At 41.2% G+C, this 22,088-nt stretch overlaps 1 protein-coding gene across 5 annotated transcripts in view; it reads left to right on the top strand.

Moving 5' to 3' along the window:
• CDC42BPB (CDC42 binding protein kinase beta) overlaps positions 1–22,088 on the top strand; it is a 120,975-nt gene that overhangs the window by 12,626 nt on the left and 86,261 nt on the right. For all 5 annotated transcript variants that reach the window (XR_004372461.2, XM_075065696.1, XM_032771630.2 and 2 more), the window contains exon 2: positions 20,232–20,323. Coding sequence is in view for 4 of the 5 variants with exons in the window: in XM_075065696.1 (XP_074921797.1) it covers positions 20,232–20,323 (92 nt within the window). In the remaining variant the exon portion in view is untranslated. The remainder of the gene's footprint in view (positions 1–20,231; positions 20,324–22,088) is intronic.

Raw genomic sequence — 22,088 nt, 5'->3', positions numbered from 1 at the left:
CCCCTCTCAGTGTGGAGTTCTTTGTCTATTGTGAGGCTAGAAGGGAGTCTCACTACTCTACTTCTTCCCTAGCTTCCCACCTGCTGTTGTGGTTGTCTTTGCTACTTCTGCCTCCGTTCTTCGTTCATCCTCCCCAGTGGAAAAACTCCAGTGGCTGTGTCTGCTGCTGCTGCTCATAATTTTCCTAAGCAGTAGCAGCATGAAACTGACCTGATTTCTTGTCAGTTTCATTGCCGCCCATATGTTTTGCTGGGGGGGGGGGCGGAATGTTTTTCCCATCTCGCAAATGTTTTTACGTTTCAAAATTTCCACATCAGGACAAACCCAAGACATTTTGATCATTTTTCTTGAAAATTTTTCATAGGGCCACCCTAGAATAGCCTGGCCCCATGTCAGCGTATTGCCATTTGAAACAGTTTATTATGTAAAAAGCTTGATGATAGTGTTTGTGTATGTGTGCTATCAACAAATTGTTTTTTTTTATGGTAGAGTTGCTCTTCCTGATCTCAAACTTAGAAGAAATGTGCATGAAACAGAATTTTTTTTCCTGCAAATAAAGTAGTCTCTACTACTGAAATAAGTTTAGTATTTTGAGTTTGATATATGTAAGTATCAGCCATATCATGTATTTTTCAGGCATCAAGTTTTTGTGGGCGTTCCCTTTTTATATGGTGAAAATGTAAATATTGACATACTTACAACTTTTTAACTTCATGCTTCTGGATGAGGAAAAATTGAACTATTGTTAACCTTTTTGCGTCATAAGTGATCCATTGAACCGTATATTAAGAAGCAGTGGCACTCCTTTTCTTGGCAATAGGACAGTATTACCTGTACTGGTTGCAAATCCTCTCAGCTTAACGTGGTTTGACTATTTAGGATTCATCCGTTTTTCTTAGTAAGATTACCTTTTTGTCTTGTTAAATGTTTTGAAATAATTCATAACACTATTGTATAGGGTTCCCAAGAGCCTTACAATGGAGTGTCTAGTCATGCAATTTCTTGTGGAAAATATAGGGTTAACTTGTCAGTTGGATACAAGAACTGGGTGGCAAAAGGGTCTGAGATGTAATTTTTGAATCTGTTTGCCAGATGTTAGTGGTCAGAGCATGCAGTTATCTATATAAGGGTAAACATGGAATCTTCCTTGTAATTGTTATAATCTATAATCTGGGAAATTATCTTGTATTTTTTTTCTTAAGGTTTCCACTGTGGTAACATGAGACTTTCACAAACTGTTCAGAGTTAAACTTAAATCCTGTTCCCAGCACTCCTAGCATCACTTAATGCAATAAACCAAAAATTGCCGAGACAGTTTCAAGCTCCATTAGAAATAAATCATGCTGCCTCTACAATGCTGTAACACTGTAATTTAGATGCTTCCTACATCTACTGAAGTGGTTTTTGTGTCAGTGTGGGTGATCCACCTCCCAAAGTGGCAGTAGCTTAGTCTATGGAAGGAATCTGTAACAACCTAGCTGCATCTACGGTGGGGGCTAGGTCAGCTTAACTCTGGCATTTGGGGTGTTGGTTTTTTTTAAATACCCCTGAGCAATGTGGCTAGGTCAATCTAAATCCTAAGTGTAGACCAGGCCTCCGTATTTGCTACATGGAAAAGGACAAAATTGACAGGAAACTCTTGAGTCTCTAAAAGGATATTGAAGCTGGACAGTAAACTATACAAATAACTTGATAACATGCTGTGTAAAGAAAGATATTCAACTTCTTTATTCCTAAACACTTTAAGAACCCATAATATGTACAACTAATGAAATCTGGCAAATTAGCTATCTTATTGGAAGCATTAAAATTGGTTAAAGTTGCAGTAGTGTACTGTATTAACACCTTTCATTTTCAGTGTTTAATTTTCTATGGAATATTCCTGGGTTTTATCCAGGATATTTTTGACCTGTGAGACTGCACTGAAGGACTGGGGTCTGGAAGGGTCTGTATTGAGTTCAGGGCTGGTACTTGTGGGGTGCAGCCTCCATGTAGGCCTGTCGCTGCAGTGATCGGGTGGTCTCTGCTGCCTGTCCATCTTGCGCCTCCACTGCACAGCAGAAGTGGACAGCATGCCATAGGTACTACCAGAATAAAAATGTTTGTTCTTTGAATATCCTTGGGTTACCATGAGCTGTGTATTACTTAGGCCGAGTCTACATTATAAATTTACATCAACATAACTCTCACTCAGTGACGCAGGTATACTGACCTAACTCCTGGTGTGGACAGTGTTAGGTTGGTGGGATGGGTGTTTCCCGTTGACATAGCTACCATCTCTCATTCAGCGGCACCTCTGCAGAGATCTGAGTGTAGACTTGCCCTGTATCCCTACTACAGATTTTGGCAATAAAAACAGTTGAAATACACACAAGTTCTTAAGTGGTATGTGAAACGTTCTCCTTCCAGTACCATCAGCACAGCTCCTTGGTCTTGGGGTGCCCCTGCACATTCCTCACAAGCCAAAACCCTCAGAAAATCTCTGACTGCTGTGTATGTTGGGCAGGTGGCTGGGTAGGGGCAGAACCCTCTTCTTCAAGTCATAGATTGCCCTGTGAAGCTTGACAGTGGGGTATGATCCCTCTCACACCCTCAGTTTCTTCTACCCTTTAATTATTCAAAATCTTTGTAACCATTTTTATATCTCCACTTAATTAGCCAGGTAACATCTTATCCATAGTTAAAAAATCAATATTATACAATATTGTATTTTAAGGCAAGATAGACTTTGTCACGTCTATTAAATATGCAGCGTAGAACAATTAAAATTGTAAGCACTTTTCATAGCTTGAAAATCATTAAATCTAATGCATCACTTCAAATAATATTTATATTAGCTGTAACTTCAAATGTATGCTTGGTAGTTGCAAAATAACTGACTGTAAAGGTTTTATTGGGAAATGTACTTGAGTAATTTACCTTTAGATATCTGTGGGGATCCTATGAAAATACTCATTTATTGAAGATGAAAATGGGTGACAGCTGGTGGAAGATAATGGATTATCCCTTTGTGGGAGAGAGGAGTCGGCAAGGCCTACTTTTAACTTCAGCCTCCCCTTTCTCCAGCACTTAGGAATCTGTCCACTAGGTTTCTGGTTCTTGAGAGAAGGATATGATAAATGTTCTATACCACTTTTCTTCTAAAGCTTCATTATCAGTGAAAGGAGTCTGAGTTGAGATCATAATTCACGGAAGAGGAAGTCCTCACTCAATCTACTTCTGATCTTTTGCACTTATCAAGAAATACTACAAGTCCGGAGAGAGACCCATCAGTATATGAATTAAGAGGCTGCAAGTACATCAATTAAAAGTACTGGGAAATGTAGTACTTCCAAGTGCTCAGTTGGAGACTAACAGCTGATATAATTTACAGTAAAAATTCACCTATGCTGCATTTGTCACATCTAAAAAAAGCTGTCAAGTATATCCAAGAGGGAGAACTTAAAACAAGATTGCTCACTAACTTGCCTTGTAAGCAAGCATTTTAAATAACAAAAAAGATTAAAAATGTAGAGTCCAGAGAAGAGCAACAAAAATGATAAAATTTTTAGAAAAGCTGAGGAAGGTTTTAAAAAAGTAATCGGTGTGTTTAGTCTTGGGAAAAGAAGACTGGGTGGGGGGGCACCTGGTAAGTTTTCCGTTATGTCAAGGGCTATTATGAAGAGAACTGTGATCAATTGTTCTCCATGTCTACCAGAGGTAGGACAAGAAGTAAGGGGCTTAATCTGCAACAAGGGAGATTTTGGTTAGATGTTAGGAAAATCTTTCTAGCTATAAGGGTAGTTAAGTTCTGGAATAGGCTTCCAAATTAGGTTGTGGAATCTCCAGCATTGGAAGTTTTTAATTAAGACCAAATTGGACAAACATCTGTCAAGAATGGTATATTTTTACTTGATCCTGTCTCAGCTCAGGGGTCTGGTCGAGAGAACATCTGGAGGTCCCTTCCAGTCTTGCATTATTGTGATTCTCAGTTCAGTCTCAAATTGTATATTGAAACTTCTGCAAGTGTTTTTGTTTTAAAGCAGGGTGTTTGGTGGATTTTTCAACTGTAAATCAGTCTTTTCACTTGTATGCAGTTCCTCCATACCAAGCTGGGGCAATAAAGAATTTAGAATGATGACATTTCCTTGTAAAGGGAGCCTGTCAGCTCAGCATCCCATCAGTCTTTCCTGCAGATGGAATAAACCCTTACTGAATACACCTGGACTACTGCTGCAACTTTTCCATTACATTATCAGGAAAATGACAATTAGGAATAGGTTCTTTTTGCACTCATCAACTGATGCAAAATAGTTTAGGTTAGAATGTAGTTAGGGCAAAACTGCTTGCAAAACTGTTGGAGAAAATATGATCATTTGTGTTCTATGCTAGGAAATTGGCCTGTTGTGAAACAATGATGGATAAAGGAGTGAAATATCAACAAGAGAGCAGTTTATTTGGATCTTTGCAGGGCATCCATTGGAGACAGCTACTAAGCTATCATGATTAAGACTTCAGATTTTAAACTCAAACTCTCAAAGGTTTTTAAAAAAATTGTAAACTATGCACCAGAAGTACCCCATTCCTGCTATTTGTTTGGAAGTGCTGAAATCTGTCCACAAGAGGTCTGAATTCTAAATATTTTTCAAGTTGTCTTGGAGTTTGGATCTTCAAAGGAGGTCAATTTATATGTATATATAAATGGAAACAGTTGTATAACACTTGGATTTCCCTTTGTGTGTGTGTGTGTGTGTGTGTAGGGGAGGGGAGAGAGTGGGGGGAAACACAAACAACTGTAGTTATAGAGTTCAAAAAACAACTAGATGAGTCTATGGAGTATATGTGCATCAGTGGCCATTAGCCAGAATGGGCAGGAATGCAAAACCACACTCTGAAGCATCCTTAGCCTCTCCTCCAGAAACTGAGAATGGGTGACGGGATGGATCACTTGATTACTTGTTCTGTTCATTATCTCTGAAGCACTTGGCATTGACCACTGTCGGAAGACAGAATACTGGGCTGGATAGGCTATTGGCTGTTCTTATGGTCTTAGTTTACAGTTGGTGAATAATTTTCAGCAGCTTGGTAATGTCACCATCTAAGTAACGTTAAACTTGAGTGCTAGAAGAGAAGCCATAACAAAGTTACCATTGAGCAGTCTTTGTCATTGCACTATTTCTTCACTATGGAAGTAATGTGCAGAAGTTTCCAGTCCTTAATTTTAAAGGTTGTATGGAACTGGCTTTTTAGATTAATTAGCAGTGTATTATGAGCTTGGTTCTAGAATGTAAATTGAGTAAGACAATGCTACATTTCTATAATTTTTTAAAATTTGAAGTCCATTATCCAACTTCATTTAAATGTTGTGGATTTAGTATTGGTAGAGGTGGCTGCAGTGGCAGCCTTGGAGACTGATGTCCCTTATATATAGTAAACACACAAATACAAATTTACCTTCATTGCAGCACCAGTTTGCCCCAGCTTTGATCTTAAGGAGTAGTTCTGGATTTAGCCCATCTCATTCTCTGCTGAAACTACTCATAAGGAGATCTGTTAGTGCTAGTTGTCATGAAAATCTGTGTCATGTGGATGTTGGTCCACAAGAACTAGACCAAAAATCTACTAGACCAAAAATCTACTTCTCATGTCACATAGGATATTAAATAGCCCATGGGCTATAATCAGGGATCCTAGTTTTCCATGATAAAACCAAAATTCTCTGATAAGAAAACATAAAAATCTGTGCTTTTCTGTGATTAAAATGAAATGCTGAACTTTATTTTCCCTGGCCACAATATATGTAGGTATCAGTTGAACACAATATTTTATTCATATATTTAAAATTTTTAAGCAAGTTCAAACCCTACCAATGCCATCAATCATTATAATAAAATAAAATTAATAGAATTTCAATTTGTATTTCTTACATGTACTACATGTCTGTCAGTATTTTATATTTCCAAAAATTGATTTTTAAAAAATGCACAAAAAATAAAGCAAAAATTGCTTTTATATTAATATTACTCACTTTCTGAGTTAATATTGGTTGTTAAAATAGAGTTGCAGCATTCCAGCCACATTTTCATCTTTCAGACATGAGGTCCTTTTCTGTGAACAGTTCCCAAAGTTTGCTGAAACTTTATCAGGCCCGCGTGGTGGGTTGGGCCAACTGAGGCTGACAGCCCGAGCCCTGCTGCTCAGGGCTGACAGCCCCAGTTCAGTTGACGTGGATAGTCGGATAATGAAAGCGGAGATAAACAGGTTCTACTTTTTTTATTTTTTCACAAAATATAAAAACCTACTCTTTGAAAAAATGCAAATTCCATGTTTTTCTGCCCCCTCCCCCCCCCCCCCCCCCCCATGGCAAATGGATTTCTGGGATCTCTGGTTAAAATCATTTCTGGCCACATTGCTGACTTGAATTACATTTGCATTGGCAACCTCCAGGTGGAAGGCTATATTGTTCAGTCCCTATATACCATTGTATATGGGTTAATGTGTAAAATACAACAATTAAATATTTTAATCTTAAGGAGAGAATAAGGTGACTAGAATAAGTTAATAAAATGTCTTCCCAAAAACTTAGTGGAAAACTGGAAGTACATGCATTGGAGAAAAGAATTACATAAACTCAATTCCGTATTACTCAGGTATCAGAAATAAAACTGTGAACCTAAACTAGGATATGAAGAATGAGTAATCTGACGGTTTTTAAATGAATGTGATGTGGGACTGAATAGATTTTTATATGCAAGTAAAAATACTTGAGAGCTAAAACAGTGACCAAATGGGAAAAGTAGCTAAGGATTCTTTAAGTGATATGGGGGTGAAATCTTAATGTGGGGGGGAAATTAAAGATAGACCATAAAGAAATGGCTTTAGCAAGTATACCAAGGTTTATTTTAAATTTAGTAGGTACCTTTTAGTGTTGTCTCCCTGCCCTGGTACCAGCTGCCTCAAAAGCTATACTGTCTCCGTGTGGCAGAAGATTGCTGGAAGGAAATTAATGCATCTTGATTCAGTTACAGACCCTGGGAAGATTATCATTTCCAACTTAAGTTGTCTTAAATTTTTCCTGCTTCTCGTACAAGTAAAAAGGAAGGAGACTGGAGATTAACAGATCAGTGTAGAGGAGGATTTGGAACTGAGAGTTTGACACAAGCCTGCTTGGATTATAGGAGATTCTACTTAAACTGAAGGAATACTGATTTACTGTGTTCAAAACGGGTAGGTGTGCTTTAAACTGAATAGGAAGAAGGAAGCCTTCACTTTAATCATCTGACATGCATTTCCAAGACAACAGATGGAGTTTTGAAAGAAAAGATGAAGCACATTAACATACTGCATTATCAGTACAAATGCAATAAGCATGAAAAATTAACAAGTCATGTTAAAATTATAAAACTTGAATGTATTCAGTTATAAAGAATGATATTATGGATGTAAAGGAGACCTGCTGGGATGATTCCCATCAAACCCTTACCCTGTGTCACTCTGACAAGCCCTACACCTGAACCCCCCATGCTGAGCTCCATCTCCCAACACCCAGATCCCCCTGCTGAGCTGCAACCACCTTCACCTGAATAACCTGCAGGGTCCTATTACCCCTGCACTCGGACCCCCCAATGAGTCCCTGTGCATTCTGATCTCCCACTGAGCTGCCCGCACCCAAATTGCCCACACAGAAACCTCTCATCCCACACCAAGTCCCTCCATACTTGGGGATCATGCTGGGCTGAGCCTGCCCATCTACACTTGGGGTGCCTGACACAGGGGCAGGGCCCTGGAGTGTTTCTGGGGGAGGCCTGACCCCCTTGCACTGTGTCAGTCGGGTGCAGCCTCACTGTTCTGAGAGAGGTGGAGGCTTCAGGGTGATCTCCCACCTCAGTGTAGCCAGTGTCCTGTGCTCCCCACTGTCATGCTGGAGCAATATTTATTTATTGACAAATAAAACTTGCAGAAATTTAAAATATTGTGTGCATAATTGTTTTTGGCACAGAATTCCCTCAGGAGTAACACTTTGCAGTAGCTTGGTTCCCTAATGATCTCACTGAGCCTCGTTGCTGTGCACAACCTGATAACCCTTCTTTCCCTCCAGTGCTTCCAGGCAGACCCAGTGGGAGGCTGGTCCAAGGGACAGAACCTAGGTTTCTGTGTAGTAATGCAACCAGATCAGCCATTAATGTTTTGATTAGTCAAATATTGACTTTTGTAGAGTGACTTTTTTATAGTTGTCAGCAATAGTGTTTGACTCTAGTAGTGTCGCTCTGTGGGTTTTCTGTAACAACTGGTTGAGCAACAAAAGTTCATTTTACAGTTTTGAATAACTTTGTTTTATATTGACATGAGGTGATGAATGGAAGAATAGGATGAAGTGTAGAAATAAACTAAACTAATCTATTATATATTTCTTCTCCCTGAAATCTGTGCATTTCACAAAAATCCTTGTGAATTTTGAGAAGTTCTGCAGTGGATTTTGCTAACATTCTCCATAAAGTTAAAGTTCTGTATTATGGGCCTCTGAACAACTTGAGCTACTGCAAATAGTCTAGGTACTGTCTGCAGTGGTAGCCTGTCACATGCCTTCATGGACTTTTGCCTGAGGCAGAAGTTTTACTTTTACTGACCTTTTTAATTAGAGCTCCAGCTAGAAGGAAATTCTGAAACTGGGTGTGTTTTAATGCCTTCAAGGGGAAGTGGAATGAACAGAAAAATGTGCCACGTCTGTACTTAATGTGGGCATTGCTGTCTGACCCTCTTCAGATGGAAGTATAATATATGTATAATAATTTAAATGCCCCTGTCTTGGTGCAATGAACACAACTTACAGTTTACTTTAGATCTTGGCAGAGATGCCAAAGAAATATTTGACACCTGATAAACCAGATTTCTCTCAAATCATGTGCACCTCTGCTCTGCTTCAACAAAGAGTTCTAAAGCTGAATTAGTCACCAGAAAAGAGAAACTTACCTAGGTGCTTATTCTGTATAATAGCACTGGTTATCTTCAATTTAGTAATGGATATGTAGAGAAATGGTTGGTGGTAAGATTTTTGAAAATGTATATTGCATATTTTATTCATCACCACTGCCCTTTGCTTGTTATTGTTTGTCTTGACTTGTGGAACAGTGGCTGGGTTTGAGCCATATCTGGAAAAACTAAAGGCTATGTCTATGCTGCGTACCTTAAGCTTCACAGCTGTTCCACTGTAAGGTCTTCCGTGTAGCTCTCCTGCTGGCAAAATAAAACCACCTCAACAAGTGATGGTAGCTTCGTTGGTGGGAGGCCGTCTCCCACTGACAAAGAGCTGTCCACACCGGTGCTTTTCGTTGGCAAAACTTTTGTCGGTCCGGGGTGTCTTTCACATCCCTGACCATTGTTTTACTGACAAAAGTTCAGGTTAGACATAGTCTTACTCATTGTGAGTGATGCTGTGATGCAGACAAGTGATTACTTTGTTTTTAATAGGATATGTTGTGGTTTTAAGGTTTAGAAATCAAGCACAAACTGTCCCTTTGTAGGTATACTGGAAATGTAGTTGCTTAAATATAAATTTGTCAGTTTATTATAGAGTACAAAATGAAATGTTGTACATTGCTCGCCCCTGCTGTAACTCAAACTTTTTGGCCTGAGGGCCGCATCGGGTTTCAGAAATTGTATGGAGGGCTGGTTAGGGGAGGCTGTGCCTCCCCAAACAGCCAGACATGGCCTGGCCCCTGCCCCCTATCCAACCCCGCCTTGCTTCTTGTCCCCTGACTCCGCCCCATCCACCCCTCTGCTCTCTGTCCCCTAACTGCTCCCCATCGCCCCATCCAACCCCCATCTCCTTCCTGACTGACCCCCCTGGACCGCTGCTCCATCCGCTCCCCTACCCTGACTGCCCCTGCCGCACCATCCATCCCTCTCTCCTCCCGACTGCGGCCCCCCCCCCCCCTCCCCCGGCGCCCCCCCATCCAACCGCCCTTCTCCCTGACCACCCATGGAACCCTTGCCCCCATTCAACCCCCCTGTTCCCCGCCCTCTATCCAACCCCCTTCCTGACTCCCTGCCCCCTTACCGCACTGCTTGGAGCACCGGTGGCTGGTGGTGCGACTGTACCAGGACACGCAGCTGCACTGCCTGGCTGGAGCCAGCCACACCCTGCGTAGCACAGATCACCAAGTCAGGCCAGGCTCTGCAGCTGTGCAACCCCAGAAGCTTGCGTCCCTGCCGCCCAGAGCATTGCGCCTATGGTGCAGTGAGCAGAGGCTGTGGGGAAGAGAAGACCGGGGGGAGCCTTCGAGACCAGGAGCTCGGGGGCCAGGCAAAACAGTCCTGCGGGGGCTGCATGTGGCCTGCGGGCCCTAGTTTGCCCACCTCTGAGTTACAGCATGTGGTCGTCAGTGTAGGCAAAAATTTTAGCTTGCAGTAAGACCTGCAAATGAACTGAAGCTCAAAGAGAATCAGTTCAGTAATTTTAAAGTAGAAGACATTTAAATTTACATTTGTCCTGAGTCAGAAATGGCCAGATTTAGAAAAGCACACAATTTTGAGTCCACCTGGAAAAGAATGAAAACTCCAAATAATTTGTTTTTAAACATACATAACTCTTAACACTATTCAACAGAAAGCTATAATTCACCTTGCTTTTTTAGAACATTATCATGTAATTGTGAAGTGGGTGGATTTTTAGTCCGCATTGGCAGTTTCCTTTTAAAAAAATGAAAGGGGTTGAATCATTGATATTCTACTACCTGGAACTCTACAGACTCATCCATTAGCATGGAGCAGTCTTTGAAAGATTGTTGCACTTTAATTGACATCTTCTGAACTTACTACTGTCCCACAGTGCATTTGTCACTGTGTAGGTCAGTGCTTCTCAAACTAGGGCCGCCACTTGTTCAGGGAAAGCCCCTGGCGGGCCAGGCCGGTTTGGTTACCTGCCGTGTCTGCAGGTTCAGCTGATCACGGCTCCCACTGGCCGTGGTTTGCCACTCCAGGCCAATGGGGGCTGCAGGAAGTGGCATGGGCTGAAGGACCTACTGGCCGCCCTTCCTGCAGCCTCCATTGGCCTGGAGCAACGAACCGCGGCCAGTGGGAGCCACGATCGGCTCAACCTGCAGACACGCCAGGTAAACAAACCGGCCTGGCCCACCAGGGGCTTTCCCTGAACGAGCGGCAGTCCTAGTTTGAGAACCACTGGTGTAGGTGACCTTTGGGTTGAATTTGTCTGTACTTCTGACACAGGGCCAAGTTTTCCAGAAATCTTGTACAAATAATGGTATGTTATCTTACATTGTGTTGCAGGCTGCTTCTAATCACAAAGAAACATCACAAGAAGCTGCCCCTTTTTCAAATGTGGCATAAGTTGGTTGCAATCAGACGTTAAGCTATTTGCCCATATCTGGGATGACTGAGACTTAGTCTCAGGTCAGATCTGTATTCCAGAACATCCTGGTCTGTGACTTGATTTGCAAATGCTGTTGTCAGCTGGGAATTACTCTATCAGGGAAAAAATGCTAGGAGAAAGTAAAAGGGCTGAAGATGAAATATAATAACTCATTGCATGCCATCATTTGCTTTGCGACAGGGAGGAAAATCTGCCCCTTTATGTTGGGATGGGGCTGCATTGTTATACTTTTATCAGTGAAGATCCTTCTGTGATGCTTTCTTGGCATACCCAGGACTGTGAGTCAGTTGTTACCCCTTGCCTCCAATGAGAGGAAGACTTGTTGTTGGTGTTTAACTGATCTGTTGGCCACCCAAACAATCTTGGGGCTCTGTCAGCCCTAACTTTGCCTTGCAGTTTACCAGTAGGGGCATCCCAGGTCCCACGGAAGAATTCCACTTGTCATGTCCAGCCCTTAATCACAGGACCCTCGTGCAAGGGAAGGACATACACACAAGTTTGTTTGGTTCAGCTGGAAGTGGTCTTCTATATAACGTCACAGCACTAAGATATATTAATAGTGAAAACAATCATAAGTTTGTTAAAGCTTAAGATTGAAGAGATACAGAGTCAGGATAGTAATGAAAACAAATGATCGCATTTTATGATTATGTTTATATGTAAAGCTGGATCTGTACTTATCAATGGCTATCTTTCCTATATAATAAAGTAGATTTTCCCCCCAAAGGGTCAGTCTTTTGCAGAACTAGCTGGTTTCAGATAAACTGGGATCCAAGTGGTCATGAAGCATGCCCCTCCATCAGAAGTTTTCTCAGTGACTGGTTAACAAAACATTGCTTTGTAATCTCTTTATATTCTTTAAAGCTCTTCTTCCCCTCCCCCCAGAGACAGGACAACCCCCTGTGGTTTAATCTTTGATGTCATCCCGTCCTCTTGTTGACTAAATATGTGAATTGGGCTCCCTGCTTACTTTACATGTGAACCAAGATACATTCTAACTCCTATCTGGAATAAACCTGCTTTTTCTCTTTGGTTGGGGACTGACTTTAAAATGTACTTTCAGTGCATGTACACAATTCCTTAAATATTATCCATACATACAGCATGCAATGATTATGAGGATCAGTATGACATAAGCTTTTATTAGAGACCTTACATTATTTTCTTTATGGATAAATATTATGAAAGTGGGATGCTGGATGTAGTGAGTTTGTCAGGCCTGCCAAAAGTTGCTGTTACAGAGCAATATACCCTTTGCCAGCTGGCATTGAGGCATTCTTAGGGTCACAGCTTCTAGGAAGCGTCTGGCAGCAGGTTGTTGAGGAACCAAGATAGAGGGAGGAGACTGCTGCTTTTCAGAACCATATGAAACCCAGAGGTGAACCAGGACCTGGAGATGCCTTTTGACTCTTCCAGAATCACGAGACCTCCTCACAGGATCTTGGACTCTAGAGATTACTGATGAGCAAGTTCAAGAGAAGATGAGGACTCCTACACAAGGTATATTATCTATTCTCTTCATTACTGATGCTCTTTCCTGCTCTTATGCTGGAGGTCCTAATGAATGTCACCATTACTGTGGGATGCATCTTCATAAGAGGACATAAGCATCCTCCCCCTCCAAATTCATGGCACTGCAACAGTGTACGTGGGAACTTTTTTTTTCTCTTTGACACTTCAGGCTTGGCAGCGTTCTCATTTGCCCTTCTTCCCCTCTCCGTTATCCCTCCAAATTTCAGACAGTACTTATCTATGATTAAGTATAGAAAAAGTCAAAACAAGGTTATTTAATTGCAATAAGATACGTATTAGATGCCATATCTCCCCTCCCCCAGGCATGTATACTACACAGAAGCTGTCAGCCTGTACTGGAGACTAGTGCATCTGTTTAGCTGTCTGCTCTTATCTAGTTGTGATTACATGTCATTCCGCTTAAAACACCGGCATAAGCATTTTTTGATAGCACACTGCTCAGCATCAACCAGATAGAGCAGAGTGGAATAATGGTTTTGTCCAACCTCACTGCCAGCCAACAAGGCAGTGTCATCAGTCTAGCAGAGAACATACTACTTGAGCTGTAATTTTTCCCTGGTTCTCTTGAGTAATCTCATATCTTTGGTAAAGCCAATGCTCTAGTTGGCAATCAAATTTATTGGGTAATTCTAACTTCCCCACTCCACCCCCTGCCCTCCCCCCAAAAGCTCACTATGAATATGTCTACATGGGGATAAAAAACCTGTGGCTGGCCCAGTTCAGCTGACTTGGCTCATGAGGCTTAGGGCTTTGGGGCTGAAAAATTACTGTGTAGACATTTTGTGGTACCTTGTGAGGGTGGAGGGTCTCAGAGTTCAGGTTCCAGCCCATGCCTGCATGTCTACAGAGCAATTTTTAGCTCCATGAGCCAGAGTGAGCTGACCCAAGCCAGCTGTGGCTGTGCCAAGAGGCTTTCATCCCTGTGTAGACATACTCTATAGTTTTCCAGTCCTTAAGTGTTCACTGTTACCACCTGTGAAAGTCACTCAACTGCACTCTTATTATCCTTGCCCCTGCTCACTTAATTAGGTCCTTCCTTTCCCACGATTGGAACCTTTGGCATAAATCTTTCACCTGTTAGATCCTTTGTACTGAATTTACGTTGCTCCTATTTCCCCTCTGAACCACTTTCACCAAAAGTCAGTTTAAAACTTGGAAGACATTTAGATTTATATCCTTACTACTTCACATCTAAGGACAGAATGCCTAATCAGCCCCTGAAATTCAGAATTAAATAACTTTTACCATATTCTGTGATATGGATGCCTGTACAATGAATAAATCTATTAACCCCTTCTTATTTTACATTTCAGTGACTGCTTCTGCAAGAGGGTTATGATTAGGAAATACTGCAGTATCACAAAGCAGGAGAGGGAGCAGGTTTGCTGGAACACAGAATGCTTAACCAGCCTGAAACTGGAAGAACAAGAGAAGATTTGCGTGTCTGCTAACAGTTCAGTGTATTCTTCACAACGTAACTCTTTTTTTGAATGTCGACTTAATGAAGAAGACTCAAGCAATGGTAGACTATATCCATCATGGTAGCCGAATACAGCAGCAAGAACAAAAGTTGACTGTAAACTTCTGAGGAGGTACATGCAGGGCCAAAGGCAACTTGTATTGTCCTATTCATAGGCCCCTGTATTTGTTCATCAGTTACCAGCTCCTCAGTGTAGTGGTGTGATAGTAGTAGCCCATAATGGACTGCCTGATATCCACCTGCTTCCTCTTATATATTCCCATGACATACTCACCCCTGTCGAACAGCCAGACAAAGAAATCCTTGGCCAATTGCTTCCTGTCCCTGTGGTTCAGAAACCCATGTCTTGTTTTTATGTGGGGTTTTGCATCATTACCTATTTCAGCAGGCCTGTATGTTTGGAGTGTTTAAATAAAATTGTTTTTTATCAGTTTTCTGCATGTTTACAGATCATCAGGCATGCTTGGGTTTACCCTCAAGATCCATCCTGTTCCTTGGGCCTCCTTTTAAGATTAATCCAGCAGAAAATCATGGGACCCGTCTCTGACTATTCAAAACAAGTGCCACTAAATCAGATAAATGCTAGCACCTGCTGAGTCACAGCGCCAGCTTAACCCATATGCTCTGGAAATGTTCCTATAACAGTATGTTTTGGGTAGAACTTAATTGCAGTTAATATTTTCCTATCAAATAAAATTGTGATACAAACTAAACATATAATTTTAAACCTCATAGATGTTAATTGGAAGCTGAATAAGTTTGAAAAACTTTGGCTTACCAGAGCACTAATTGCTGAAAGACTAGTACTATAAAAATGGGCATCCAAAAAACGACCGACCAATTTAGGACTATACACCTCCTAAGCTTGGCCCCCATGGAACGAATTGTATACTGTAACAGAAATACCAAAGAGAGATTCTCAGGTATGGCATGTTTTTCTGGAAGCATCTGAATGATCTTATTAAATCCGGGAGACTCCTCCTTGTCTCTCCCTCCTCTCTGACCACTTCCTTCCCTCCCTGTCTCTGCACCCCTCCTGAATTTTGCATCTATTCTTTATTTTTAAATTTTACTTGAATTAGTTAGATTTTGATAAATTTTGGTTTTGTACATTGTGTAATAGTTTATACAAATAGATTTATATTTTAACCATATTATAGCCATGTTTCAAGTATCACTAAAGTTAGGTAGCAAATGGTTAATGTATGTATTTTCTCTCTGTATATTTTAAAAAAATAATAAAAAGCTAATAGAAAAAAGACACTAGTTTTGCTCATAATGTCTGCACCAAAAATCACAAATATAAAGCCATGATAAATGTAAACACTGTTATAGGAGGGCAGATCCATTTTGCCGCCTCCAACTACCACCACCAACAGTTAAAGAAACAATAAGCATCAAATGCTAATATTTCACTGTGCCTCTTTCAGGCTTCAGTCAACGTCCATTTCACTCTGTGTTTGTGAAATCTGAATACAAAGCATCTTTGATTTGGCTTGCACACTTGGTGCAGGCGGCATCCCCAGCAATCACAGCATCACTCTATGGTTGTGTGGTTTGCAGCAAGGCTCGCAGGCCGCCTCAGTTCAGTCTGTTAACCACCTTGCCTTAGCAAATGCTGTGCAGAATAGAACAGGTGGACATAAAACTCTTATAGCTGATCATACTGTCACTGTACCTTTGGAAAGCGCTCCCTGCTATATGCTTGGAAATCTTTTCTGGCCCTATAATTGCTGCTTGGTGTCTTATGGGAAGACAACTGAGAATCCTTCTAAACTTCATACTTGTGCTGTTTGGAAAAACTGTCAGCAGCACAAGTAGGTAGAATTCTCATGGAGAACACATTTTTCCTTTCCCCCACCCTGTTCCCTCCCCCTCCCCTATGTCTTTTCTCCCCAAAATATGGATAGTATAGAAGAGGAAGTGTGGAGGAAGGCCTTTTTTTTTACAAGCAGACAGGCAAGGATTGAGGATAATGGGGAGGCTCTTTATTTTATGAGGTGTAGAGACTGGAGAGCTAGGGGTCTTCCCCATTCAATAGCAATTGATGATGAGTTCCAAAGGCATTGGATATTGACTAGCCAAAAGCAGATATGAAAAATGGGACAGCCTGCCACCATTCTTCAGCAGCCATGTTGGAGAAAGCTGATGTCCAGAATCTGATCAGAGTTGGGTGGAAGTTTCTTCCCTCTATAGTTACCTCAAGCTAGTAGGTGTCAAAATTTTCTCTGTCTAGCACTTAATTATAATTAATGCAGGCATTCTTGTTCAGTCTTTCTTCTTGTGTTAAGTTATATGCTCACAAACTGAAGGGTGCGTGTGTGTGAAGTGTCCATATTGATTAAGCATTGTGAGGTTGCATCAAGCTCATGAGAAGGGTCTTTTATGCCCTTTAGGTTTTCCTAGGGTTTGTCTACACTGGCACTTATTCTGCAAAACTTTTACCGAACCACAAAAGTTTTACCGATGAAAAGTTTTGTGTGAACAGCGCTTACAAAGTGCTGCCGCTCGTGGGGCGTGGAAGTGTTTTGTAAGCAGGAGAGCTGTCTCCTGCCCACAAGCAGCAGCTAAACAGCTGTGTTGCTAAAAGCCTCCTAGTGTAGCTGTAGCCATAGTTTAGTGCAGCCAGGAATGCCATATTATTGCTTCCTATAGTCACAGACCTCTCTACATCATCTTGTTCCTGGTCCTATCATAATTGTTCCTTTTTCCAAAACAAACTTAAATATAAAAACTTGGGATCTGAGACAGAAGAAGATAAATCTTTTTACAATTTACACATTTCTCCATTGAGCACCACTGCCATTGAATAAAGTGAAAGTGATGAAAGGCTTCTTATGCAGTGCACTTTATCTGTGAAACTCCATGAGCCAACCCCAAGTAAAAAAATCTGATGCATCTGCTATTTTCCCACATTGTTACGTGTTTCCGTCTCACATGTGATTTATTTGTCCCCTAACAATTAGTTTTCCTTTCGTGATTTGCTGTCTAGTGCATTAGATTACTGCTTTGGCTCTAGCTGTCCGATGCAGTTTTTCAAGACTTACACAGTATTTGATTGAGTGGATGGAGGACAGGACATGGTGTATGAAAAACATTGTTGGGTCAATCAGAAAAGCAGAATAGGGTGTTTGTGTGTATGAGAGGTGGGCTGAGGGGGAGATTGGACAGTCAGAAAATAAGGGGGGGATATGGGAGTGGGCAGCAGAGGACACAATATAGGAAAAGAAAATGATATATGGGGTAGAGGAAGAGAGAACACAAGATAAAATCACAGAAAAAGATATACCACATTCTATGATTGGAAAGAAAAAACAAAAGTAGAGTGAAATCAGGAAAGAAATAAAAGTTACACTTTGTAAAATATATTGGAGGTCTGATTGGCATTATACAATTAAATACAGTGCAGGTTTATTTCTTTGAAATGCAGGAGGAGTCGATTGGCAAGAGGGAATGAGGAGGAGCAGGTATTTTGCACCCTGAATAGTAAGCTGGTCTCGGGCTCCCAGATGGTGGATACGTTTTTCAATACCTGGATACGTGTATACATACAGTAACTTGTCAAACCTGTCTGAGTACTGTATTTGTAGCAATATCACAGGAAAGTTGTTGTTCCTTTTTGAAAGGGTGCAGCGAGGGCAAGAATGAAGAAAAGTTAAGGCAGTTTAAGTACCAAAAAAAAAAAAAATTTCCTTATCCTCTTCATCCTTCCCCCTCAGAAACACTCCCCTCCCTGCCCCTACCATATATCAATGAAAGGCCCAAAGACGGAAAAAATTACCTTTTAGTTTGCTGCTAATATTTGTGTGGTGTACATTGCTGAGTCAGTTTTTAAAAGTTGCTACTTTGAATCTACTTAGGAATTTACGGATTCTGAATAACTTAAACCACACCCCCATGTTCAGAGCATCTGAAAGTGCATTTCATTTATTCAAGCTACATTTCCTTTTTGCACAAACAAGAAGTATCCGATTAAATGGTTATAATAGGGCAAAGTACGTTAGCAACAAGGAGGAGGTCAGGGAAAGTGTGGGACCCTTACTGAATGGGGGAGGCAACCTAGGACAGATGATGCGGAAAAAGCTGAAGTACTTAATCCCTTTTTTTTCCTCAGTCTTCACAGACAAGGTCAGCTCCCAGACTGCTGCACTGGGCAGCACAGTATGCGGAGGGGGTGAGCAGCCTTCAGTGGTGAAAAAACAGGTTAAGGACTGTTTTAGAAAAGCTGGACATGCACAAGTTCATGGGTCCAGATCTAATGCATCTGAGGGTGCTGAGGGAGTTGGCTGATGTGATTTCAGAGCCATTGACCATTATCTTTGAAAACCTGTGGTGATCAGGGCAGGTCCCAGAGGATTGGAAGAAGGCAAATATAGTGCTCATTTAAAAAAAAAAAAAAAAGGGAAATCTGGGGAACTACAGATCGGTCAACTTCACTTCAGTCCCTGGAAAAATCATGGCGCAGGTCCTCAAGGAATCCATTTGAAGCACTTGGAGGAGAGGAAGGTGATCAGGAACAGTCAACATGGCTTCACCAAGGGCAGGTCATGTCTGACCAACCTAATTGCCTTCTACGATGAGATAACTGGTTCTGTGGATATGGGGAAAGCAGTGGACGTGATATACCTTGACTTTAGCAAAGCTTTTGATATGGTTTCCGACAGTATTTGTGCCAGCATATTAAAAAAGTATGGATTGACTGAATGGACTATAAGGTGGATAGAAAGCTGGCTAGATCGTCGAGCTCAGTGGGTAGTGATCAATGGCTTGATGTCAAGTTGGCAGCCGGTATCAAGCGGAGTGCCCCAGGGTTTGGTCCTGGGGCCGGTTTTGTTCAGCATAGTCATTTAATGATCTGGATGATGGGATAGATTGCACCCTCAGCGGGTGACACTAAGCTAGGGGAAGAGGTAGATACCCTGGAGGGTAAGGATAGGGTCCAGAATGACCTAGACAAACTGGAGGATTTGGCCAAAAGGATTCAGCAAGAACAAGTGCAGAGTCCTGCACTTAGGACAGAAGAATCTCATGCACTGCTACAGACTAGAGACTGAGTGGCTAGGCAGCAGTTCTGCAGAAAAGTACCTAGGGGTTACAGTGGATGAGAAGCAGGATATGAGTCAACAGTTTGCCCTTGTTGCCAAGAAGGCTAACGGCATATTGGGCTGTGTTAGCAGGAGCATTGCCAGCAGATCAAGGGAAGTGATTATTCCCCTCTATTCAACACTGGTAAGGCATCAACATCTGGAGTATTGTCCAATTTTGGGGGTCCCCCACTACAGAAATGGTGTACAAATTGGAGAGAGTCCAGTGGAGGGCAATGAAAAAGATTAGGGGGCTGGGGCACATGACTTATGAGGAGAGGCTGAGGGAACTGGGCTTATTTAGGTCTTGTCTACACTACGGGTAAAGATCGATCTAAGTTATGCAACTTCAGCTACGTGAATAATGTAGCTGAAGTTGACGCACTTAGATCTGCTTACCACGTGGTCCATGCTATGCTATGTCAACGGGAGACGCTCTCCCGTTGATTCCCCTAGTGCTTCTCATTCAGGTGGAGTACAGGCGTCGACGGGAGAGTGATCTAGGGTCGATTTAGCGGGTCTTCACTAGACCTGCTAAATTGGCCACCGATGCATTAATTGCCATGTTTCAATCCCCTGGTAATTGTAGACAAGCCCTAAGTCTGCAGAAGAGAAGAGTGAGGGGAGATGTAGCTCATCTGTCCCAGTGATGACAGATGACAGAACAAGGAGCAATGGTCTCAAGTTGCAGTGGAAGAGGTCTAGCTTGGCTATTAGGAAAAACTATACTTCCATGTGTTAATTTTAATTTTTACTTTTTTAACAGCAAAACCATTTACACAATTGGTGAAGGAAATGCAACTTCATCGAGATGACTTTGAAATTATAAAAGTAATTGGAAGAGGTGCATTTGGTGAGGTAAGAAGTCTTTGCAATTCATTGTTAGATACTTTGAATAATGTTAGTTATTGGTAAATTATATTGTGTAAAGTGTGTGTTTGATTCCTTTGAATCTCTATCCCCATTTAGCTCAGGCACGGGCAAAGGAGCTTTCTTTTCCTTTTATAAAGTCTCTTGTGAGGAAGGATAGGACAGAGCTTTTTTGCTACTCTGTTGTTTTTCCAGCCTCATATTTTGGGTTTTTAGTTCCATTAATGTAGTTTCCAGTATCTGCCTATGCTGTCACTTAAGAACATAAGAACGGCCGTACCGGGTCAGACCAAAGGTCCATGTAGCCCAGTATCTGTCTACCGACAGTGGCCAATGCCAGGTGCCCCAGAAGGAGTGAACCTAACAGGTAATGATCAAGTGATCTCTCTCCTGCCATCCATCTCCATCCTCTGACAAACAGAGGCTAGGGGAACCATTATTTACCCATCCTGGCTAATAGCCATTTATGGACTTAACCACCATGAATTTATGCAGTTTTCTTTTAAACCCTGTTATAGCTCTAGCCTTCACAACCTCCTCAGGTAAGGAGTTCCACAAGTTGACTGAGCACTGCGTGAAGAAGAACTTTCTTTTATTTGTTTTAAACCTGCTGCCTATTAATTTCATTTGGTGATCCCTAGTTCTTGTATTACGGGAATAAGTAAATAACTTTTCCTTATCCACTTTCTCCACATCACTCATGATTTTATATACCTCTATCATGTCCTCCCTTAGTCTCCTCTTTTCCAAGCTCCACTTAGAGCTTTCCTAAATATTAAGAATGTGAAACTGGACTGTATGCATCTGTATAGTTTTTCATGTTACTGCCCACAAGTTCCTGAGTAGCAGCAGTGACAATCTTAGTTTCATTTAGCTGCTTGTCAGAGCTATGAGAGGCCACAGAGGCAGTGGAGTTAGGTATCTGTCTAAAAACTCAGGAAGAGAATACTGCAGTGGGTTTATATTCTTGTATTTGGGAAGTTGCCTTCACAATCACAAACTTTTTTCAATGAAAAGTTGCATTTTTTTGTGTGCAAAACTGAAGGCGTAAGCTGCCTCCAGTTTCTATGGAATACTTCATGCTTGTCACTGGTGAATGGATCCTTCAGCCCTGTGTACTATTAAGTAAGTGCTAGGTATCATGATAACCATCATAAAACAGGAATGTAGTCAAAGACAGAAGTTGGAGCTCCATGCAAGAGTAAATAGACTCTCTTGTTTGCTAGTATAGATCAGATGCCACAATACCCAAGTCCTGTGTAAAGCAACATACTGGAAATCTTAATTTTAACTGAATTACGGCACATGAATATTATTGCTCCTATAAATTATATACATATTATGGGAACTTTGTTAGAAACGAGTTGATTGGAGTCCAGGGAATACACAAAGTTAATTCTTCTGACAGCGATGTGAATAACTAGTTAGTGTTAAAATAAGAAAATCCTAGATTGATATATGAGTGTAAGAAGAGTGTAAGAAAAATCTAATTAAAACCATGCTCGGATCTATATTTTTGTCAGCAATTACTGGACATGACACTAATCATGAAGGAAAAGATGTTTACATTAAAAAAGCCGAATAGCTAAACAAACTGGACTTAAAATAAAAAAAATTGGCTGAAAATTGAATTCCACTCTGAATATCAAATGCGGATATATCCACTTTTTAAAATTTTTCAAAATACTTCTGAAAACCATCAGTTGCTATAGTTTTACACAAGAACATTTGAGCATTTGCTTTTAAAGTTGCT

Source organism: Chelonoidis abingdonii, chromosome 4, assembly GCF_003597395.2.
Source record: "Chelonoidis abingdonii isolate Lonesome George chromosome 4, CheloAbing_2.0, whole genome shotgun sequence".
NCBI classification, from domain to species: Eukaryota; Metazoa; Chordata; order Testudines; family Testudinidae; genus Chelonoidis; species Chelonoidis abingdonii.
This window is presented reverse-complemented; position numbering and strand designations above follow the sequence as displayed.